This window comes from Erinaceus europaeus, chromosome 9 (genome assembly GCF_950295315.1).
Source record: "Erinaceus europaeus chromosome 9, mEriEur2.1, whole genome shotgun sequence".
Lineage (NCBI taxonomy): Eukaryota > Metazoa > Chordata > Mammalia > Eulipotyphla > Erinaceidae > Erinaceus > Erinaceus europaeus.
Genome location: NC_080170.1, coordinates 44,084,812 through 44,107,108, shown reverse-complemented (window position 1 = coordinate 44,107,108; position 22,297 = coordinate 44,084,812). Strand labels below are relative to the sequence as shown.

Genomic DNA, 22,297 nt, shown 5'->3' with positions numbered 1-22,297 from the left:
TGCAGGGGAGTCGCTTCACAGGCGGTGAAGCAGGTCTGCAGGTGTCTATCTTTCTCTCCTCCTCTCTGTCTTCCCCTCCTCTCTCCATTTCTCTCTGTCCTATCCAACAACAACAATAATAACTACAACAATAAAACAACAAGGGCAACAAAAGGGAATAAATAAATAAAATAAATATAAAAAAAAGAAATGAAGGCGCTAAATGAGGAGATAGATAAACTAGAACTATCAGACATTTTCAGAATCATTCACGCCAAGAAACTGGAATACACATTCTACTCAAGTCCACATGGGTCATTCTCAAGGATAGACCATATGTTAGGCCACAAAGGCAGCATCAGCAAATTCAAGAGCATTGAAATCATCCCAAGCATCTTCTCAGACCACAGTGGAATTAAACTAACACTTAACTGTTGTTTTCGACGGGTTATGTTGTTTTCGCCGGGCTGGCTTCACGGGCCGGTAACAGACGACCAGGGACTCATGGTTGAGCTATAGGCAGTATCTCTTTATTCATGCAGGACGCAGCACAATCTAAGCCGAGCTGAGCTAAACTAAAGGTACTGTAAAACTCACAATGCTGTCTTTATATATACTTGCGAAGTAGGGTGGAAACAGGATGTGACATAGAGAGGGTGGAGAGAAAAGTGACTGGAGAAAATCAGGGTGTGATAAAGAAGGGATCAGGGTGTGACAAGGAGGGGGGATGGAGCAAAAACATATCATGAAACAGTGGGGATTGAACCAATGCCCTGGAGGGAGGTGCTTGTTAACAGCGGTTATGTAAATAGAATGAAGTGGTTATGTAAATAGAATAGTGTTAAGCAGGGGGAATTTAAACCAAATGAAAGAGAAGGGGTCTCATGCATACCAACAATTCCCCCTTTCTTTTTAACTAATGGCCATTGCGGGGTGAACAGAAACGTATATCGTACAGGCATTTTCAAAAGAACTGGCATATGACATGGAAAACAAAATAGGCGAACAGCAATAACCAGTGTGATGCCAAGGGGAACGTTTCTTGCCTCAAAGGGCAAGGCCTAGCAGGCGAAAGGGCATTTCTTGCCTCTGGGAGTGCTTTATGCTTCTGGGGGCATCTCTTGCCTCAAAGGGCGTTTCCTACCTCTGTGGGCATCTCTTGCCTCTTGGGGCGCTTCATGCCTCTGTGGGCATAACCTAATAAGGAGGGGGAGTTTTCTGCCTCTGGGGCAGAGCCTGCAGGCAAGGGAATATGGTCTATAAAGTCTCAAGGCAATTGGCTGAAGTTAGTCTTTGAGAAACACAGCAGCGTGTACCAGTAAGTCCGATGGAGGTGTCAGTCCAAAGTAGCTGACCACGGAAGAAAATGCCAGAGGATGAAACGCTGCACGTCTGTCTCGATGGGGAATGTCGGCCACCAGAATTCTGCTTTTTTTTTTAGAGAGTGAGCTTTGGAGTCTGTGAATCTGTTTCTTCAGGTCGTGCCAGGTTTCATCATTGGTTTCTGGGGGTGTGTTGTAATCATTCCATCTTGTGGGCAATGTCAGAGAACAGGCGTCCAAATGGGTTTCCAGAAATTTTCATTTGAGTAGGTGCTTTTTCATGTGAAGACTTTGACAGCTGAAATTCACTTACTTGTCAAACAAAACTTGTAGCAGATTAGAAGTTTACTATAATTGATAACTCCATTAAAACTGGAAGTCCTTTCTAGTATGATTTTAAGGTTGTTTAAACAGTTTAAACTCAATAAAATGTGGAAAGGTAAACAGAAGAAACACAGTTAAAAGCCTCAGGCATGAGAATAATTAACATAATCATTGCACTATCTGCCCCACCCATAACTCATACAGTTTTCAGGATTAAACGTTTCAGATTCATGTCAAGACGTAAAAGAGAAATCAAAGGAGGGAAAAAACAACTTTTTGGATTGTTTCTGGATGTCTCTAGAAATCATGGCTGCGTCCAGCATTTTTTTTTTTTTAAGTCAATGTAAAGAATCCAATCAGGAAAGTAGAACTAACCACGTGTCTCCATACTTGGGAACTGCCAGGGTACTTGAGAATGTTCTTCAAATTAGAGTAGTCCTTCTCCATGGGAAACATTCGAGAAGAAGTCCAGAAAGTCCCAGTGGAAATCCCCATGCATATCCCAAGGTCTACGATCACAGTCATAAAGAACCAAACTGTGGCCCGGAGCAAAATGTAGTCCTTTTCCTCAGGAAACATGGGAGAGGGAATCCAGAAAGTCCAAGGAGAAATCTCAATGCATCTCCCAAGCTCTATGATCCCAGTCATAAGAAACCAAAGTTCCTGGTCAGGGAAACAAAGTTTGGCCCAGAGCAAAATGTTCCAGAGACAGAGTAACTGTCTCATGATGAAACAGTAGAGGCTTTGGCAAACCTCTTCGTAAGTAGAAGAGAAGACCATAGTGCATAGGTAGGCAAAGTCTTCACTTATCTGGGAGTTGCGCAGGTCCGGTCCCACGTTGTAGGCGCCATATGTTGTTTTCAACGGGTTATGTTGTTTTCGCTGGGCTGGCTTCATGGGCCGGTAACAGACGACCAGGGACTCATGGTTGAGCTGTAGGCAGTATCTCTTTATTCATGCAGGACGCAGCACAATCTAAGCCAAGCTGAGCTAAACTAAAGGTACTGTAAAACTCACAATGCTGTCTTTATATATACTTGCGAAGTAGGGTGAAAACAGGATGTGACATAGAGAGGGTGGAGAGAAAAGTGACTGGTGAAAATCAGGGTGTGATAAAGAAGGGATCAGGGTGTGACAAGGAGGGGGGTGGAGCAAAAACATATCATGAAACAGTGGGGATTAAACCAATGCCCTGGAGGGAGGTGCTTGTTAACAGCGGTTATGTAAATAGAATGAAGTGGTTATGTAAGTAGAATAGTGTTAAGCAGGGGGGATTTAAACCAAATGAAACAGAAGGGGTCTCATGCATACCAACACTTAACAATCAACAAAAGATTAGTAATAGTCCCAAAATGTGGAAGCTCAACAGTATACTACTAAACAACTACTGGGTCAAAGAGGAAATAAAGGAAGAAATCAAAATGTTTTGAGCGTTCAACGAAAATGAAGACAGAAACTATCAATATATTTAGGACACTGCTAAGACAGTACTGAGAGGGAAGCTCATAGCCATACAAGCACACACTAGGAAACAAGAAAAAGCACAAATATACAACCTGATCACACACCTTAAAGACCTAGAAGAAGAACAAAGGAACCCTAAAGCAACCATAAGGGCAGAAATAAGTAAAGTTAGGGCAGAAATGAGTAACACTGAAAATAAGAAAACATGGTCCGGGAGGTGGCACAGTGGCTAAGGCTCTAGACTCTCAAGAATGAGGTCCTAGTTCACTCCCTGGCAGCACATGTACCAAATGTGATGTCTGGTTCTTTCTCTCTCTTTCTCCTCCTCTCTTTCTCATTATAAATAAAATATTGGGAGTCAGGCAGTAGCACAGCGGGTTATGCACACGTGATGCAAAGCGCAAGGGCCAGCGTAAGGATCCCAGTTCAAGCCCCTGGATCCCCACCTGCAAGGGACTTGCTTTACAAGCGGTGAAGCAGGTTTGCAGGTGTCTCTCTTTCTCTCCTCCTCTCTGCCTTCCCCATCTCTCTCCATCCTATCTAACAATGATGACATCAATAACAATAAAAAACAACAAGGGCAACAAAAGAGAAAATATTAAATAAATAAAATTTAAAAATATTTAAAAATAATAAAATAAATCTTCTAAAAAAATAAATAAAATAGCAAAACCATACCAAAGATCAATGAAAGTAAATGTTGGTTCTTCGAAAGAGTAAACAAAATCGACAAACCTTTAGCCAAAGTCACAAAACAAAAAAGGGAGAAGACCCAAATAAATTGGATCATAAATGAAAGAGAAGATATCACAACAGACATCGCAGAAATTCAACATATCATACAAGGCTTCTATGAACAATTATATGCCACCAAGCTAGAGAATCTGGAAGAAATGGACAATTTCCTAGATACCTATGAACTTTCAAAATTTAATAAAGAGGAACTAGAAAATATGAACAGGTCCATCACAGGCAATGAAATTGAAACAGTTATCAAAAATCATCCCAAAAATAAAAGTCCTGGGCCAGATGGTTTTACAAATGAATTCTACAAAACCTTCAAATAAGAACTAATACCTCTACTTTTAAAAGTCTTCCAGAAGATTGAAGACACTAGAATACCCCCTTCCTGCTTCTATGAAGCCAACATCACTTTGATACCAAAAGCAGACAGGGACACAACCAAAAAAGAAAACTACAGACCAATATCTCTGGTGAACATAGATGCTAAAATACTGAACAAAATTCTAGCCAACCGGATACAGCAGTATATTGAAAAGATTGTTCATCATGACCATGTGGGGTTTATCCCAGGCATGCAAGGATTTGTGGAGCAGGCACTGAGCCCCAGCAATAACCCTGGAGGCACAAAAAAAATAAGTTCTTTATAAGATTCTCCTTTTTTTGGGAATGTCAACTGGTCCAACCCCTGTGGAGAATAGTCTGGAGAACTCTCAGAAGGCTAGAAATGGACCTACCCTATGACCCTGCAATTCTTCTCCTGGGGATATATCCTATGGAACCTCCAACACATCCATCCCAAAAGATCTGTGTATACCTATGTTCATAGCAGCACAATTTCTAATAGCCAAAACCTGGTGTCCAACAACAGATGAGTGGCTGAGGTAGTTGTGGTATATATACACAATGGAATACCACTCAAGCTATTAAAAAAGGTGACTTCACTGTTTTCAGCCCATCTTGGATGGAGCTTGAAGAAATCATGTTAAGTGCCTAAACCAAGTAGATCAGAAGCAACCAATAGCACAGCTATATACAAGATACTGGGTACTGTACAGCAAACCCTAACAAAAGGATTTAAGTTAACCCAATTACCAAATAATGTGATGATAACATTAACTATCGATTGTCTTTTTGAACCCTAAGACAGCAGGAACCTCACATCTCCACTATAGAGCCTCTACTTCCCCCAGTCCTGGAACCCTTGGATAGGGCCCACTTTCCCGTATGCCTCTCCCAATCCATATCAAATAATATTGCATCTGCAGATCACAACCTAATAAACACAATGATTGCCACCTCAACATGCTTCACTTCAGACTGTGTCCAGAGACTTTACACGTGGAATGAAAACCCTTCAGCTTCATTACTCGGGTGAGACCTTTCCTTTCATAGTATACTCTAATTCCATCTCAGGTGGTTCACTTTCTAACAAAGTCCCAAAACCTAGATATACACCAGTTTCTGTGAGAGAGAGCTTATGTTCACACGTATCCGTAAACTACTGCAATATATACCTGAAAGCAGAAGTACACTAGAGTTTGCAGTGAGTACCCCCCTAACACTTCCTCTCCACTATTCCAAGCTTTGGGTCCATGACTGTTCCACAATTTGTTTGGCTTCATATGTTAACTCTCTTTTCAGTCACCAGGTTCCAGATGTCATCAGGATGCCGGCCAGGCTTCCCTAGACTGAAGACCCCACCAATGTGTCCTGGAGCTCAGCTTCCCCAGAGACCCACCCTGCTAGGGAAAGAGAGAGGCAGACTGGGAGTATGGACCGACCAGTCAACGCCCATGTTCAGTGGGGAAGCAATTACAGAAGCCAGACGTTCTACCTTCTGCAACCCAAAATGACCCTGAGTCCATGCCCCCAGAGGGATAGAGAATGGGAAAGCTATCAGGGGAAGGGGTGGGATATGGAGATTGGGTGGTAGGAATTGTGTGGAATTGTACCCCTCCTACCCTATGGTTTTGTTAATTAATCCTTTCTTAAATAAAAAAAAAAGAAAGAAAGAAAGAAATCATGTTAAGTGAAATAAGTCAGAAACAGAAGGATGAATATGGATTGATCTCACTGTCAGGCAGAAGTTGAAAACAAGATCAGAAAACACAAGTAGAACCTGAACTGGAGTTGGTGTACTACACCAACGAAAAAGACTCTGGGGTTGGGGGGGATATATAGTACAGGTCCTGGAAATGGATGAAAGAGGACCTAGTGGGGGTTGTATTGTTATGTGGAAATCTGAGAAATGTTATGCATGTACAAACTATTGTACTTATATAAAACATTAATCTAATATAAAACATTAATTTCCCCAATAAAGAAATAAAAAAACATTAATCCCTCAATAAAGAAATTTTTAAAAAGGACTCTGGGGTGGGGGTGGGGGAATACAGGTCCAAAACGTATGACAGAAGACCTAGTGTGGGTTGTATTATTATATGGAAAACTGGGAAATGTTATGCATGTACACACTATTATATTTACTGTTGAATGTAAAACATTAATTCCCCAATAAAGAAATAAAAAAAAATATTTTAAAAGGTCTTAGTTCTATAGACAAGGGCCTAGGGGACAGAGGACATGTACACATGTATCTATAAGTTAGGGGAAACTATTTACTTCAAAGTACAAGTGCTCAATAGTCTGCTGTGTTTAGACTTAGACTTAATAAGCCCAGCAAGCAAGTAGAAAGACCTAAAGAAGACACCATAAAATGTCTAATTAAATATTTACTACTTAGGCCTAGGCACCCCCACTTCCCTACCTCCTACTTCACTCCCCTTAAACACTTTATTCCTCAAATAACTACACAAAAGTAAGAGATATCCCCTAACCTCTCCTGACACCAAGAGCATTAATGATAATTGTTAGAAGAAATATTATATACAACTGCACAAGAGATATACTGGCAAAAGTATGTATCAACTAAAGGACAATTATTGTCCCCTATGACAAGCTCTATGATAATCATCAAACAAGTATAATGCAGTAAAACATCAGGTTAACTTAGATCCCAATTAAACCCTAGATCTATTCTCTCCCCAGTTTGAGGCCAGATCCCATAAAACCAAAACTGGTTTGGATACAACAAAAGACACTCCATGCTTTAACAACTGGGAGAAAGTATAACTTTGTCACATAAAGGACTATAAAACCTGAATATGGGCAAAAGAGTGGTTCACTTTAATGATGGTCTTCTTGGTCAATACCAGGTCACCCCATCATCTGGGGCTCTAGTCAGAGAATCCTTGAATTCCCACACAGATATGATCAGTCTAGACCTCTAATGGATCCTTCTCTCCACCATCACTGGTCCCTTCCAACAGGAACATTATCATAAGCCCTGTTCTAGGCCTCTCCAGGACCTTGCCCTCAATGTAGAAGAGCAATGGTATGGACTGACCCACTCTCCAGAGGAAGTCTGGATCAACCTATTCTGCCACTTGAGGATGAAAAGTCCTGAAATGAGTACAGTCTACAATGTTCCCAGCTGTGACCATGGAGTGCCAGCTCAGACTAACAGGGACTCAAGAGGTCACACAGGCTCCTGTGCTAAGGAAGAATACATAGACCCTAAGCCTCAGATTGATGGGATTTACAGTTAATGGTATTTATATACTTCCCTCATGTTTGGGAGCTACTCTGCCCTCATACAGCTTTCTAGCCCTATTCTCAACTCTGGCACCATCTTCCCAGACTATAATTTTAGCTCACCTGAATGTTCTTTCTATCAAGCTCAGGCAAAAATTACTAAAGTCATGGGACCCTTGGAACATATCTAAAGTAAATTCCTAGCTTCTTCCCACACGAAGACCCCTAATTTCATCTGCTCTGTTCCTATCTTTTGGTTCCTGTTGATTTTTAAAATTTTTATTACCTTTATTTACTTATTGGACAGTGAGAAATTGAGAATGAAGGGGGAGACAGAGTGAGAGAGACAGAGAGACACCTGCAACAATGACAACAGTAATAATAACTACAAAAATAAAACAAGAAGGGCAACAAAGGAGGAGACAGAGTGAGAGAGACAGAGAGACACCTGCAACAATGACAATAATAATAACTACAAAAATAAAACAAGAAAGGCAACAAAAGGGAAAAAAAATAAATAAAATAAAAAATTTTTTAAATCCCTACCAAAACCACAAGTGTTAGTTAGCGTTTGTTAGCCAGATGGTGGCACACCCAGTTGAATGCACATACTACCGTACTGAAGGACCTTTGTCAAACCTCTGGTCCCTACTTGTAAGAAGGAAACCTTATGAACAGTGAAGCAATGCTGCACGTGTCTTTCTCTCTCTCCCTCTCCACTTCCCTTCCCTCCTTAATTTCTCTTTTTTCCTATCAAATAGAATAAAAGGGGTGGTGGTGGAATAGCCACGGTGGATTTGTAGTGCAGGCACCAAGTCCCAGCAATAACCCTGGTAGCAATGAAAGGAAAGAGAAGTACAAAGAAGAGAGAGAGAAAATGAAATAACGGAAGAAAGAAAAAAATGGAAAAAAAAATTGAGTTAGTATTATTATCATTACTATGTTATTATTTTTTAGAAAATAAGATTCCAGGGGGCCAGGCAGCGGCACACCCAGTTAAGTGCACACAGTACTAAGAGCAAGGACCCGCACAAGGATTCTGGTTCAAGCCCAACTCCCTATCTGCAGGGGGATATTTCACAAGCAGTGAAGCAGGTCTACAAGTATCTTTCTCCCTCTCTATCTCCCCATCTCTCTCAATTTCTCTCTATCCTATCTAATAGGAAAGAAGGGAGGAGAGGAAGGAAAGGAAAGAAAGAGGAAGGAAGGAAGGAAGGAAGGAAGGAAGGAAGGAAGGAAGGAAGGAAAAAATTCAGTGAAAACTCAGGGTTTTTTTTGTTTGTTTGTTTAGTGATTTAATAATAATCAGCAAGATTGTGGGATAAGAGTGGTACAATTCCACACAATTCCCACCACCAGAGTTTCACATCCCATTCCCTCCACTGGAAACTTCCCTATTTTTTATTTTATCCCTCTAGGAATATAGACCAAAGATCTTTATGGGGTGCAGAATGCGGGAGGTGTGGCTTCTGTAATTGCTTCTCAGCTGGACATGGGCATTGGCAGGTTGATCCACACCCACAGCCTGTGTCTGTCTACCTTTCCCAAGTGGGGTAGGGCTCACAGAGTTCCATGACACACTGGTGAGGTCATCTGCCCAAGGAAGTCAGGTTGGTGTCATGGTAGCATGTGCAACTTGGTGGCTGAAACTTCTGCTTAATAGTCAGGATCCTAAAGGTAAGAATATAGCAGATGAGATTTGGAATCTTCATGTTGGAAAAAGCCAGGAAGTCCATTTTAGGTATATTCCAAGGGGCCTTTGACTTTATTAATTTTTGCCTGAGCCCCACAGCTAACATTCAGGTGAGCTAAAATTATAGTCTGGGAAGATGGTGTCAGAGTTGGCAATAGGACTAGAAAGCTGGATCAGGGCAGAGAGAAACTCCCAAATATGAGAAAAGTATATAAATACGGCTAACTTGTATACCCCATAGATCTGATCTATGACCCATGTCTATTCATATTAGCACAGGAGCCTGTGTAACCTCTGTATCCCTGTCAGTCTGAGCTCGAATTCTACAGTCATATCTGCCAGGCTAGCATGGAAGTGCCTCTTCCCGGGCGCGTACTCTCTGGGTTGGAGAGAACTAAACCGGAGCCAGTCTGGGCTGCCACTCTCTCAGCGACGCCGGAGAGAACTTGAACTTGTGGCGGAGTGGCAATGCAATGTCTTTATTGATCAGAGGGGCAACGCTTTTATAGGATAGACCTGGAAGTGGCAAGTCGGAAACAGAAATGGCTAGGAAGAGAGTGGAGAAAGGCAAAAGGGTGCTGGGAAGGTAGAAACTTCCTTAGCAACTGTTGTGAGGTTTTAACTGGTGGGATTAATTAATGCCCTGGAGGCAGGGAGGGTCCCGAGGGCAGAAAGAAGACAGATCAAAGGAATGAAATGGATGGGGATCTCTCAGGCAAAACAGTGATTATGTAGATAGACCATAGTATCAGGAATGCAGGGTGGAGCAAGGGGAGCTGGCTTAACAATTTTCCGACAATATCTAGGAATATTCTAGGCCACAATCACTTCAAGATAAGTCTTCCTTAAGTGGCAGAGTATGCTGACCCAGCCTCCCTTCAGAAAGTGGAGCAGTCCCTACCATTGTTGCTCTACACTGAGTGCAAGGTCCTATAGAGGACCACAAGAGGGTTTATGATGTTGTTCCTGATGGAGATGACTAATGATGGTGGACAATGAGGTTCTTTAGAGGTCTAGGCCCATCAGATTTATATGGAAATCCTCAGATGATGGGGTGGTCTGGCAGTAACCAAAAGGGCCATCATTAAAGTGGGCTGGTCTCTTCCCTTATGCAGCTTTTGTAGTCCTTACTTTATCTAACAGGGCTAGACTTAGATTGAGGGAAGTGAAATAGGAAGGAGGTGAGGGAGGGTATCTAGGTCTAAATAAAAAATATTTGATTAACTTTTATGGTATCTTTCTTTAGGTTTTTCTACTTTCTCGCTGCACATATTCTGGTGTTCTTCTCTACTAATACTTATTCTCGAATTACCTACCTGTGCCCCAAATTTGGCTTGGTAACATTGAAAAAGTCTTTTTGAACTCTAAAATCAATTCTAGGATTAAGAATTAAATTTCCTTAGAAAATTATGAAGGGGGGGTGCACTGGGTTAAGCGCATATAGTACAAAGTGTAAGGATCCATGCAAGGATCCTGGTTGAAGCCCCAAGCTCCCCACCTGCGGGGGGGGGGGGGTCACTTCACAGGTCTGCAGGTGTCTTTCTTTCTCTCTCTCTTTTGATTTTTTTAAAATTTTATTTATTATTATTTTTATATATCTTATTATTTCATTTATTTATTGGATAGAGAAATTGAGAGGGGAAGGAGAGGTAGAGAGAGAGAGAGAGCGACAACTGAAGCCCTGCTTCAGCACTTGTGAAGATTTCCCCTGCAGGTGGGGACCAGGGGCTTGAACCCGTCCTTGAGCACAGCAGTGTGTGGTCCTTGCACACTGTAATGTGTGCACTTAGGTTTTCCACTGCTTGGCCCCTCTTTCCCCCTTTCTACCTTCCCCTCTCCTCTCAATTTCTCTCTGTCCTATCCAACAGATAAATTAATTAATTAAATTAATTAATTAAATGGCCACAGGAGTAGTGGATTTGTAGTGCAGGTGCTGAAGCCCCAGCTATAACACTGGAGGCAAAAAACAAACAAAAGCAAACAAAAAAATATATATATATGAAGAACTACAATTAGATAATTATAAAAAACTCAAAGAATGGACATGAGTAGATAATATAATGGTTATACAAAGAGACTCTCATGCCTGAAGCTCCTAAGTCCCCAGCTTTAATCCGCCACACCACCATAAACCAGAGCTGAGCAGTGCTCTGGTAAAAAAAACAAAAAACAAAAAACCCTCAAAACACTTAGATATTTGAATATACATGTGAATTTTAACTCAATTAAAAAAAGAGACTCTCCAACATCAAAATAAGTAAATAAATAAATAAAGCAGTCTATATTGCAATGAATACAAGTGATCAAGGAGTGTACATGTTTAACATTTCTCAGTTTTCCACATAACAAATCATGGAGAATTTATCTCAAACCATATAACTATTCCTAGCTTTATTACTGTTGTCACTGGGGCTTCACCATCTGTGTCTACTTTTCTGGATAGAAAGAGAAAGACACCAGAGCACTGAAGCTTTCCCTAGAAGTGACAGGGACTGGCTGGCTCACATGTATGGGTGGGAAAGTAGGCACTCCATGCAGGTTAGCTATTACATTGTCGGAAAAGTCATGATCCATTTTGCATAGAAAATGTCATGACTTTTCCGACAATTCCATGTTTTGTATTTTGCCAGCCCCTCCCATCTAGCTCGCTCGCTCTCTCTCTCTTTCTCTCTCTCTCTGTGTTTGTGTGTGTGTGTCTGTGTTTTGTGTGTATGCCAACTTATTAATACAAATATCACAAATAAAGGGCCAGGCACTGATGCACCTGGTTAAGTGAACACTTAATCAGGGTTCAAGCCCCCATTCCCCACCTACAGGAGAGATGCTTTTCTTTCTCTCCCCCTCTCCTCACAATTTCTATCTGTCCTATCAAAAAAAAAAAAATGAATGCCAGAAGCAGTGGATTTGTTATTCAGGCACCAAGTCCCAACGGTAAACCTTGTGGCAAAATTAAGTAATTAAATTTTTAAAAATCACAGATAATACCGGCCAGGCAGTGGCACACCTGGTTAAGCACATACATTACAGTGTGCAAGGACCTGGGTGCTTTTCAAGCCCCTACCTCCCCACCTGCAGGGGGGGAAATTCACAAATGGTGAAACAGGGCTGCAAGTGTCTCTGTCTCTATTTTCCCCTTCCCTCTCACTTTCTGTCTCTATCCAATAATAAATAAATAAATTCACAGATAATAGTTAAAATCAACAAAGTTATCTTCTAAGAAAACAAACCTAGAGGGACAAGTTTTAAAGGAAAGGTCCTATTAACCATTCTCTACTATTGCTGAGCTCTGGAGGAAACATAATTTTAATGGAAAATCTATAGTTTGTACTATGGCCAGGCATTGTGTTAGACCTTTTCACATTCTAGCCCATTTGAGCCCCACAAACACCCAATAAACAGCTATTTCCATTTTATACACAAGGAAACTGAAGAACAGAGGGCTAAGTGAACCTACCTAAAGTCATTCAGATAATAACTGTAAAGCTGGAAAAGAAACTTAAGCAATCTGCCTGCAGACTATGTTCTTAGAATGCACTACTAACATATTAACATGTAGTGTAAAATAATTAGCAATAAAATAAATCAAGATGATTGTGCTTACTTGCCCACTAAAGAAGTCATGTGACTTTGAGTCACTTCACCTCTCTAGACCTCATTTCCTACTTAAGAATGAAATTGTACTAAAAGCCTAAAGTTCTAGAGGTATAACACTCCATAATCTATGACCTAGAAGCCATAAGCCACAATTGGCAAAGCAAAAACTAGTTCATTTTTTATTATCTTCTTTATTATTTATAAAATGGAAATACTGATAAGACTATAGGTGTTAATATACACTCCTATTAACTTACAGTCTCATGAATAACTATTTTAATTTATATGAGGGGGGAAATGGCTGAGTATATGTTCCTTCAATCTAAGCACTTAAGACTTCAAATTGGTAATCAGATTGAATTTTAACAGTGGGCTCAAATTGTCACATTTCTAGTAATGGCTTGTTCTTTTAAATATTGTCTCCAAAAGGCTTAGACCAGGGAAAACAGAAGCAACTGGTGGCGTTCCTTTATAAGATACAGCTATATATATATAGCATCAAAGGACATAAATTATGGTGAGGTCTTGTATGATACAGCAAATCCTAACAATGGGATTTTCAAAGTTAACCCAATTGCAAAATAATCTGGTTATAGCAATAACTATCTATTGCCTTCTTAAACCCTAAGACAGCAGAAAACTTCCCCTTTCTCTATAAAGTCCAAACATCTCCCAGTCCTGGAACCTCTAGAGTGGGGCTAACTTTCCTGCATGCTTCTCTCAAGTCAGACCAACTGATACTGCACCTGCTGATCACAACCTAATCAATGCAACCAGTACCACCTCGGCATGTTTCACTTCAGACTATGTCCAGAGACATCAGATGTGGAATGTCAACTCTTCAGCTTCCTTGCTCTGGTGAAACCTTTCCTAGCTCATAGGACTCCTTAACTATTTTGAGTGGTGCACTTCTTAACAAAACCTATATAATATATACACCGGGACCCATGAGATAGGGTATATCTATATATACCCATAACTTAGGGGAAAATATATACCTTAAAGCAAAAGTGCACAGTAATTTGCAGTAAGTCAATAAATGATGCAAGAAAGTAGAAAGAACTAAAAAAGACCCTTTAAAGTACCTAATGAAACAGTTTCTACTTAGACCTAGATATTTTCCCCTTTATATCCTTTTCACTGTAGCTAGATATCCTTTTTATGCTCATCTTCATATGGTCCTCTGTTCACTAGCTACCTGTCTAATAACTTTCACACTGAAAATTCTAAGGAAAATATAAATTAAAAGAGATTAACTCTGACCTCAGGCTATGTTCTACCTTCAAAGCATGCTGACAGAAACCTGAGATAAAAAAATAAACCAGGCATGATGGCTTTAGCAGCATATATACTGAAACTTAAATGCTACAGAGAAGATTAGCATAGCCCCTAAGCAAGGGTGACATGTAAATTTGAAAAGAATTTCATATTTATAAGGGAATAGAACAAAAGTTACAAATGTTTATCTGGAAGCAGAAAATAGCTCAGATTGCCAAAGTAATCTTGAGGGGGGAAAAAAGAACAATATGGAGGTATAGTGCTTCCTACTGAACTACTGTAATCAAAACTGCCTTGTACTAAAATCAAAATAGACACATAGGTGAGCTGAACAGAACTGAAAGCCCAGAAATAAGCCCCCATACCTATAGACAACTAATTTTTGATAAGGGGGCTCAAAACATTAAATGGAGTCTCCCCAGCAAATTGTGTTGAGAAGCTTAGGTTAAACATACAGATAAATAAAACTGGACCAATACAAATTACCATAGACAAAAGTGAGTTCCAAATAGATCAAAGACATGGACATTAGACCAGAAACTATGAAATACAAAGAAGAAAACACTGGCAGAACATGTCATGATCTATTCTTCAGAAACATCTTTAAGGAGGCCAGGCGGTAGCACAGCGGCTTAAGCGCACGTGGCCGCAAAGCGCAAGAATTGGCAGAAGGACCCCAGTTTGAGCCCCCGGGTCCCCATCTGCAGGGGAGTCACTTCACAGGCGGTAAAGCAAGTTTGCAGGTGTCTCTTTCTCTCCCCCTCTGTCTTCCCCTCCTCATTTTCTCTCTGTCCTATCCAACAACGACAACAATAATATTAACAACAACGATAGACAACAAGAGCAACAAAAGGGAAAAGGTGGCCTCCAGGAGCAGTGGATTCGTGGTGCAGGCACCGAGCCCCAACAATAACCCTGGAAGCAAAAAAAAAAAAAAAAAAAATCTTTAAAGGTTTAAGAGCTAAGAAAACAAAAATAAATCAACAGGACTACATTAAACTAAAGAGCTTCTTCATGGCAAAGGAAACCATTGCCAAAGCAGAAAAACACTTAAAGAATGAGGCCTTTATATGACATACACCACATAAAAGGCTAGTAACCAAAATACATAAAGAGCTCACTAAATTCAGAGAGAAAAAAAACTCACTATTAAGTAAGATGAGGGCAGACAGGATCTTCACTAAAAAATATAAGATCCAGAGGGCCAACCAACATATGAAAAAGTGCTCAGATATTCGAGACATGTAAAAAGACAACAACGTGATACCACTTTACACTTAAGAATGTCATACATTAGAAAAGACAGAAACAACAAATGTTGGCAAGGGTGTGGGAAAAAAGGAAACCTCTACAATGGTCCAACCTTTGTGAAAAGTCTGGAGATTTCTCTATAGTGCTAGAAATGGATCTCTACTGTCTAGCCCAGCAATTTCTCTCCTGGGGATTTATCCCAAGGAAACAAAAAACACCTATCCAAAGAGATCTATGTTCTCTTATGTTCATAGCAGCACAATTTTAATAGACCAAAGTTGGAAATAACCCAGATGCCCAAAAACAGATAAGTGGCTAAGAAGGTTGTGGTATGTATATGCAATGGACTACAACTCAACAGTTAAAAAGGATAAAGTCATCTCCTTTAACTTATCTTGGATAGAACCTGAAGGAATCACATGGAGTGAGATAAGTCAAAAAGAGAAGGACAAATAAGAGATGAATTCATTTAAAGGTGGAACTTAAGAAACAAAAACAAAGGAAAAGCACAAAGTGAAACTTGGGATAGGTGAGACAGATTGTTCAACACAACCAAGTGGGATTTATCCCAGGAATGCAAGGCTGGTTCAACATAAGTAAGTCAATCAATGTCATTCACCACATCAATAAAAGCAAAGCCAAAAACCACATGATTATCTCAATAGATGCAGAGAAAGCCTTTGACAAAATCCAACACCCATTCATGCTCAAAACTACAAAACAATGGGAATAGATGGGAAATTCCTCAAGATAGTGGAATCCATATATAGCAAACCTACAGCCAACATCATACTCAATGGACAGAAGCTGAAAGCATTCCCCCTCATATCGGGGACTAGACAGGGATGTCCACTATCACCATTACTCTTCAACATATTGGAATTTCTTGTCATAGCAATCAGGCAAGAGAAAGAAATCTAGGAATACAGATTGGAAGGGAAGAAGTCAAGCTCTCACTATTTGCATATGATATGATTGTATACATAGAAAAACCTAAAGAACCCAGCAGAAAACTACTGGAAGTTATTAGGCAATATGGCAAGGTGTCAGGCTACAAAATCAATATACAAAAATTAGTGACATTTCCACATCAGAAAAGGTAACAGCAGCAAATGCTGGAGAGGGTGTGGGGTCAAAGGAACCCTCCTGCACTGCTGGTGGGAATGTCAATTGGTCCAACCTCTGTGGAGAACAGTCTGGAGAACTCTCAGAAGGCTAGACATGGACCTACCCTATGACCTTGCAATTCCCCTCCTGGGGATATATCCTAAGGAACCCAACACATCCATCCAAAAAGATCTGTGTACACATATGTTCTTGGCAGCACAATTTGTAATAGCCAAAACCTGGAAGCAACCCAGGTGTCCAACAACAGATGAGTGGCTGAGCAAGTTGTGGTATATATACACAATGGAATACTACTCAGCTGTAAAAAATGGTGACATCACCGTTTTCAGCCGATCTTGGATGGACCTTGAAAAAATCATGTTGAGTGAAATAAGTCAGAAACAGAAGGATGAATATGGGATGATCTCACTCTCAGGCCGAAATTGAAAAACAAGATTAGAAAAGAAAACACAAGTCGAACCTGAAATGGAATTGGAGTATTACACCAAAGTAAAAGACTCTGGGGTGGGTGGGTGGGGAGAATACAGGTCCATGAAAAATGATGAATGACATAGTGGGGGTTGTATTGTTAAATGGGAATCTGGGGAATGTTATGCATGTAAAAAAAAAAAAAAAGAAGAAGTAGAAACGCAAAGCAGAAATTGACTGAGTTTGGAGTATGGCACCAAAGTAAGAAAGCAGAAGTATACTAGAGTTTGCAGTGAGTACCTCCCTAATACTTCCTCTCCACTTTTCCAAGCTTTGGGTCCATGATTGCTCAACAATTTGTTTGGCTTTGTATGTTAACTCTCTTTTCAGTCACCAGGTTCCAGGTGTCATCAGGATGCCGGCCAGACTTCCCTGGATTGAAGACCCCACCAATGTGTCCTGGAGCTCAGCTTCCCCAGAGACCCATCCTACTAGGGAAAGAGAGAGGCAGACTGGGAGTATGGACCGACCAGTCAACGCCCATGTTCAGCGAGGAAGCAATTACAGAAGCCAGACCTTCTACCTTCTGCAACCCTCAATGACCCTGGGTCCATGCTCCCAGAGGGATAGAGAATGGGAAAGCTATCGGGGGAGGGGGTGGGATATGGAGATTGGGCGGTGGGAATTGTGTGGAGTTGTACCCCTCCTACCCTATGGTTTTGTTAATTAATCCTTTCTTAAATAAAAAAAAAAATTAAAATAAAAAAAAAAATTAGTGACATTTCTTTATGCAAACATTAAATCTGAAGAAGACATCCAGAAATCACTCCCATTCACTGTTGCAGCAAAATCAATAAAATACCTAGGAATAAAGCTGACCAAAGAAGTTAAAGACTTGGGAGTTGGGCGGTAGCGCAGCGCGTTAAGCACAGGTGGCGCGAAGCACAAGGACCAGCGTAAGGATCCCAGTTCGAGCCCCCAGCTCCCTACCTGCAGGGGAGTCACTTCACAGGCGGTGAAGAAAGTCTGCAGGTGTCTTTCTCTCCCCCTCTCTATCTTCCCCTCCTCTCTCCATTTCTCTCTGTCCTATATAACAATAATGACAACAATAAAAAAACAAGGGCAACAAAAAGGAAAATAAATTTTAAAAGTTTTTTTTTTCCTAAAAAAAAAAAAAAGAAGTGAAAGACTTGTATACTGAAAACTATGAGTCACTATTCAAGGAAATAGAAACTGATACCAAGAAATGGAAAGACATCCCATGCTCATGGATTGGAAGAATAAATATCAAAATGAATATTCTCCCCAGAGCCACATACAAATTTAATGTGATACCCATCAAAGTTCCACCAAGCTTTTTTTTTTTAAGAAAAAATTTACTGTGTTAATATTTCAGCAAAGTTATTTCAACGGGTTTAAAAGGCAGACAGACAAATACAGGCCATAAAGTAACAACGAAGTTTATACAATTAAAATATTACACAAACATATGGGACTTATGAATAATAGACTGCTAGTGGAAATTATACTTGAAAGACTGAATCCAATATTAGCACCTACAGTATCTCTGAAAGTAAAACCTTTAACTGCTTCATTCTTTCCTAATACATTTCTCTTAACTTTTCTCCCAAATACAGTGCTCTCAAATCCCAATGATGAACGCAAGGCATAAGAAGCCCTAAACTAAGAACACATAGGCAAAAGAACTATAAATATTGACTCAGACTTGACAGTTTTAGTTGGAAATTACTTATACTTGGTAAGATTTCTGTGCATTGAATACTGTATAGGAAGAAAGTCTAAAAATCAAAAGGTTTGCCTGGGAGGACAGTTAAAAATTAGCAGTATATAGTATTATTCCTATCAATTTTTTTTCTCATAAGTTATATTTATAACAAAACTATAATTAAAATATTTATTATACTTGCTTATTACACATTCAGGGACACAGGAGGGACATTTAGGAGTTTGATGGTTTACCATCCACTTTATTGTGCTTACTTATTTTTGTAATGAACAAGCAAAGCATAGCACATCTTCCCAACATTCAAGGTAATGCAACAGCAAAATTCTCAGAAGAAAAATAACTGGAATTGCATTAAATACTTTTAATTAGGAAAACTGCTATAATAAAACAAAATAACATGATACACTTTTTTTTTTTTTTCCAATGAATTTCAGTTGGAGAAACTTAACAACAGAAACAGATCTGTAAAATTTAAGCCATGGCAAAATTATCAACAGTAATGTTTGAAATCTGGGAGAAATCTACGGCCATACCATCCTAAACATACCTGATCTCATCTGAAATCTGGGAGATGCACTAACACAACCAGACACAGCTACTTGTCACACAAATCTTGGAGAAGAATATTTTGTTAGTTTTGAAGCGTATGACTGAATACTGGTTTAAGATCTGACTTGCGGAAGTTTAGAGGATGGAAGCTGGCCCAAGGAATGAGGAGTCCTTGGTACTAATAGCAGATAGGAAATAAAGTTTTGTGTTGGGCTGACCAGCTGCATATTTTATCAGTGATCTTGAATAGAAAAAGTGAAATGCTTCATTGTGTTTTCTCAGAAACTAATCAAAATATTAGAGAGTCCTACACAATTTGGAGACACAAAGTGGATGCTGAATGACCACGTTACCCTGGGTGTGGAATTTTACAAAGTTAGTCCTTGGAGTAAATGGCACCATGGCTCTGGCAGCAGATACAAAGGAATGATGCTCTGGAGAGGAGGTAGGGGACACCCTGCAATTGGCCAGTGGATAGATGAGGGCCTCAGCTGGAGGTGGCATCTTAAATTCAATGGTTTATCTTCCACTGCTCATGCTTCTGTCTTCATAAATGGTAATTTCAATAACTCGAAGTCCTCTCTCTATGGGATCTGTCAGGAGGAGGCCTTGGGGAGCATGTATCTTCTCGTTCTGCTCTTGAATATATTTGGAGACTTTCTTTAGAACCTTCTCGTAATGAGTTTCCATGCACAAGAAGATGGTATATGCTGTTAAACAAGCCAAGCAGCCTTCAAGATACGACTGGCCACCAAGCTTCTCTGCTTCTGCATAAAGGTTATTTAGAGTTCGAACTGTTTCTTCAAACTGCTGTCTATCAATCCGGTTCTCCAGCTCCGCCGGGAACTTAGTCTGGAACTGGCAGCGAGTGCCGCTGCTGTAGTCTCGCTGGATGAACACCTTCCCGGACACCGGCGCCTGCTGAGGCCTCATGGCGGGCACAGAACGGGCGGCGCCGCCTCCTCAGCCCTCCAGCTGCTGTCGCGCCGCCTCCACCAAGCTTTTTTAAGAGAATAGAATTGTGTGGAGTTATACCCCTCCTATCCTACGGTTTTGTTAATGTCTCTTTTTTAAAATAAATAAATAAATATATTTTTTAATTTAAAAAAAGAAATCAGTTAATCTCTTTAAACATGAGTTTTGTCACCAAAGGATGCATACACATCGTTTATTTTTCAAAAATGTTACAAAGATTAAAGGAGATACACAAATTAAAGCAGCTCATACCTGTCTCCTAACAGTTCAATAAAAGTTAAATTTTCTTTTTTCTCCTTAATAACAAGCTGACCACATTTCAACAAAAGCAACTCAAAAGAAAAGAAAGGATCTCAGGAGAGTCGGTCAGTAATGCAATGGGTTAAGCACAGGTGGTGCAAAGCGCAAGGACCGGCATAAAGATACCACCTGCAGGGGAATCACTTCACAAGTGGTGAAGCAGGTCTGCAGGTGTCTATCTCTCCTGTTTTCCCCTCCTCTTTCCATTTCTCTCTGTCCTATCCAACAACAATAATAACTACAACAATAAAACAACAAGGGCAGCAAAAGGGAATAAATAAATGGATCTTGGTTTGCTAAGGAGATACCAGAGAATTCTCACCCATAGTATCCCCTTATTTTCTCTTATGCTTCACAGACTGTAGTGTTCTCTCAGGTTATCTCCATACTTTTTTGAAAGGAGTCCTATGATTAAAGGTAGACCTTATATGTAACCCAAAAGGTAAAAATTGTTTTCATAATAATTCAACTTCATTTGCTTTTTTACACTCTTATTCATACAGTGGAGTTTTTCCAGAGGCTACATGAAATGTTTTATCTCTGATGATTAGTAGAATCCCACACTCCCACCCATACACACATGGGTGCCCATGAAGATGCCTGGAGCTTGGTAATGTGTGTACTCTGCTAGATAAGCCACCTGCTAGACATCTTGACTGTTATTTGACCAACATACTGTTTCTCTTGTTACAGATAATACCAAAATTGTAAGTTATGACTACAAGTGGTTAATTGCATTTTTCTCTGATCACTAGTAAATAAACAACTCTGTAAGAATTATCAGATCAGTCCTCACAGTTACTCCAACCACTTGAAATAAGTTACAAAATGTCTTCCTATAAACAAACTCAATCTGAAGATTTATAGAATAAAAAATGTGAAAAGTCAAGAAAGTCTTCCCTACTGTTTAACATGTAATACAAATTTATGTGTCAAGTCTCCAGCAATATTTTTTTCTGCACTGATAGAAATACTGATAGAAAACACATACACACACACACACACACACACACACACGTACACAGACACAGGCAGAAAGACACACAAAGTTTTGTGGTGTTGCTGCTGCGTGTCTATTGTTCACATGTTATTTACTAAATTATGATCTCCATTACATTACAGGAAGATTTTTCCATTTGTTTTCTCCTGTACCACCTAAGTCTGGAACAGTCGCTAGGACCTGTTAGGCTCCTAATATATTTCTGTTTAATGAGGTTTTAGCTTTTTAAGTTAATGATGCCATAAATATTAAAAGTACTGACTAAAGTCCAAATAATATATTTAAAGTCCTATTTAATACTTTTTGCTTTACTTCTCAACATTTTGTTCCCATAAAGAAAGCCTCTGGAAGCCAGGCAAGCAGCACAGCAGGTTAAGCGCAAAGGGCACAAAGCACAAGGACCGGCATAAGGATCCTGGTTCTCAGTTCACGCTCCCGGCTCTCCACCTGCAGGACTGCTTCCAAGTGGTGAAGCAGGTCTGCAGGTGTCTCTCTCTCCCTGTCTCTGTCTTCCCCTTGTCTCTCGATTTCTCTCTGTCCTACCCAACAACAGCAATGGCAACAATAACATTAACAGCAACAACAAGGGCAACAAAAATGGGAAAAATGGTCTCCAGAAGCAGTGGATTTGTAGTGCAGGAGCCCTAGCAATAACCCTGGAGGCAAAAAAAAAAAAAAAAGGAAGGAAGGAAGGAAGGAAGGAAGGAAGGAAGGAAGGGAGGATGGAAGGAAGGATCTTATATTGGTTTACCAAGGTAAAACATTAGAGGCCTAGTCCATAATCACAATAAAATTATGATTTTTTCCTTCCTTTCTGGCATATTATTGAAAAAGTCATTTTTACTACTGAGGTATAATTGGCAAGCAACATTATCCTATTCTCAGGAGTAGATATGTTACCCCTGTTATTTTTGTTTGTTTGAGTTTGTCTTCTATTTTAAGGTCAT

The 22,297-nt window shown here is 40.0% G+C and overlaps 2 protein-coding genes and 1 non-coding gene across 3 annotated transcripts in view; 1 reads left to right on the top strand and 2 right to left on the bottom strand.

Moving 5' to 3' along the window:
• XPR1 (xenotropic and polytropic retrovirus receptor 1) overlaps positions 1 to 22,297 on the bottom strand; it is a 168,628-nt gene that overhangs the window by 137,835 nt on the left and 8,496 nt on the right. The gene's annotated exons all lie outside the window — the stretch shown is intronic.
• On the top strand, positions 14,045 to 14,148 carry LOC132540559 (U6 spliceosomal RNA). The gene has a single exon (XR_009551758.1). It is a non-coding gene; the product is annotated as a U6 spliceosomal RNA (small nuclear RNA).
• On the bottom strand, positions 18,134 to 20,051 carry LOC103115989 (golgin subfamily A member 7). Its single transcript, XM_007525844.3, has one exon. It carries the CDS (start codon positions 20,006 to 20,008, stop codon positions 19,595 to 19,597), a length of 414 nt encoding a protein of 137 aa, XP_007525906.2. The 5' UTR covers positions 20,009 to 20,051; the 3' UTR covers positions 18,134 to 19,594.

What these genes read in the sequence shown, in the direction of transcription:
- LOC103115989 (XM_007525844.3), bottom strand. Translation starts at nt 20,008, where the DNA reads ATGAGGCCTCAGCAGGCGCCGGTGTCCGGGAAGGTGTTCATCCAGCGA.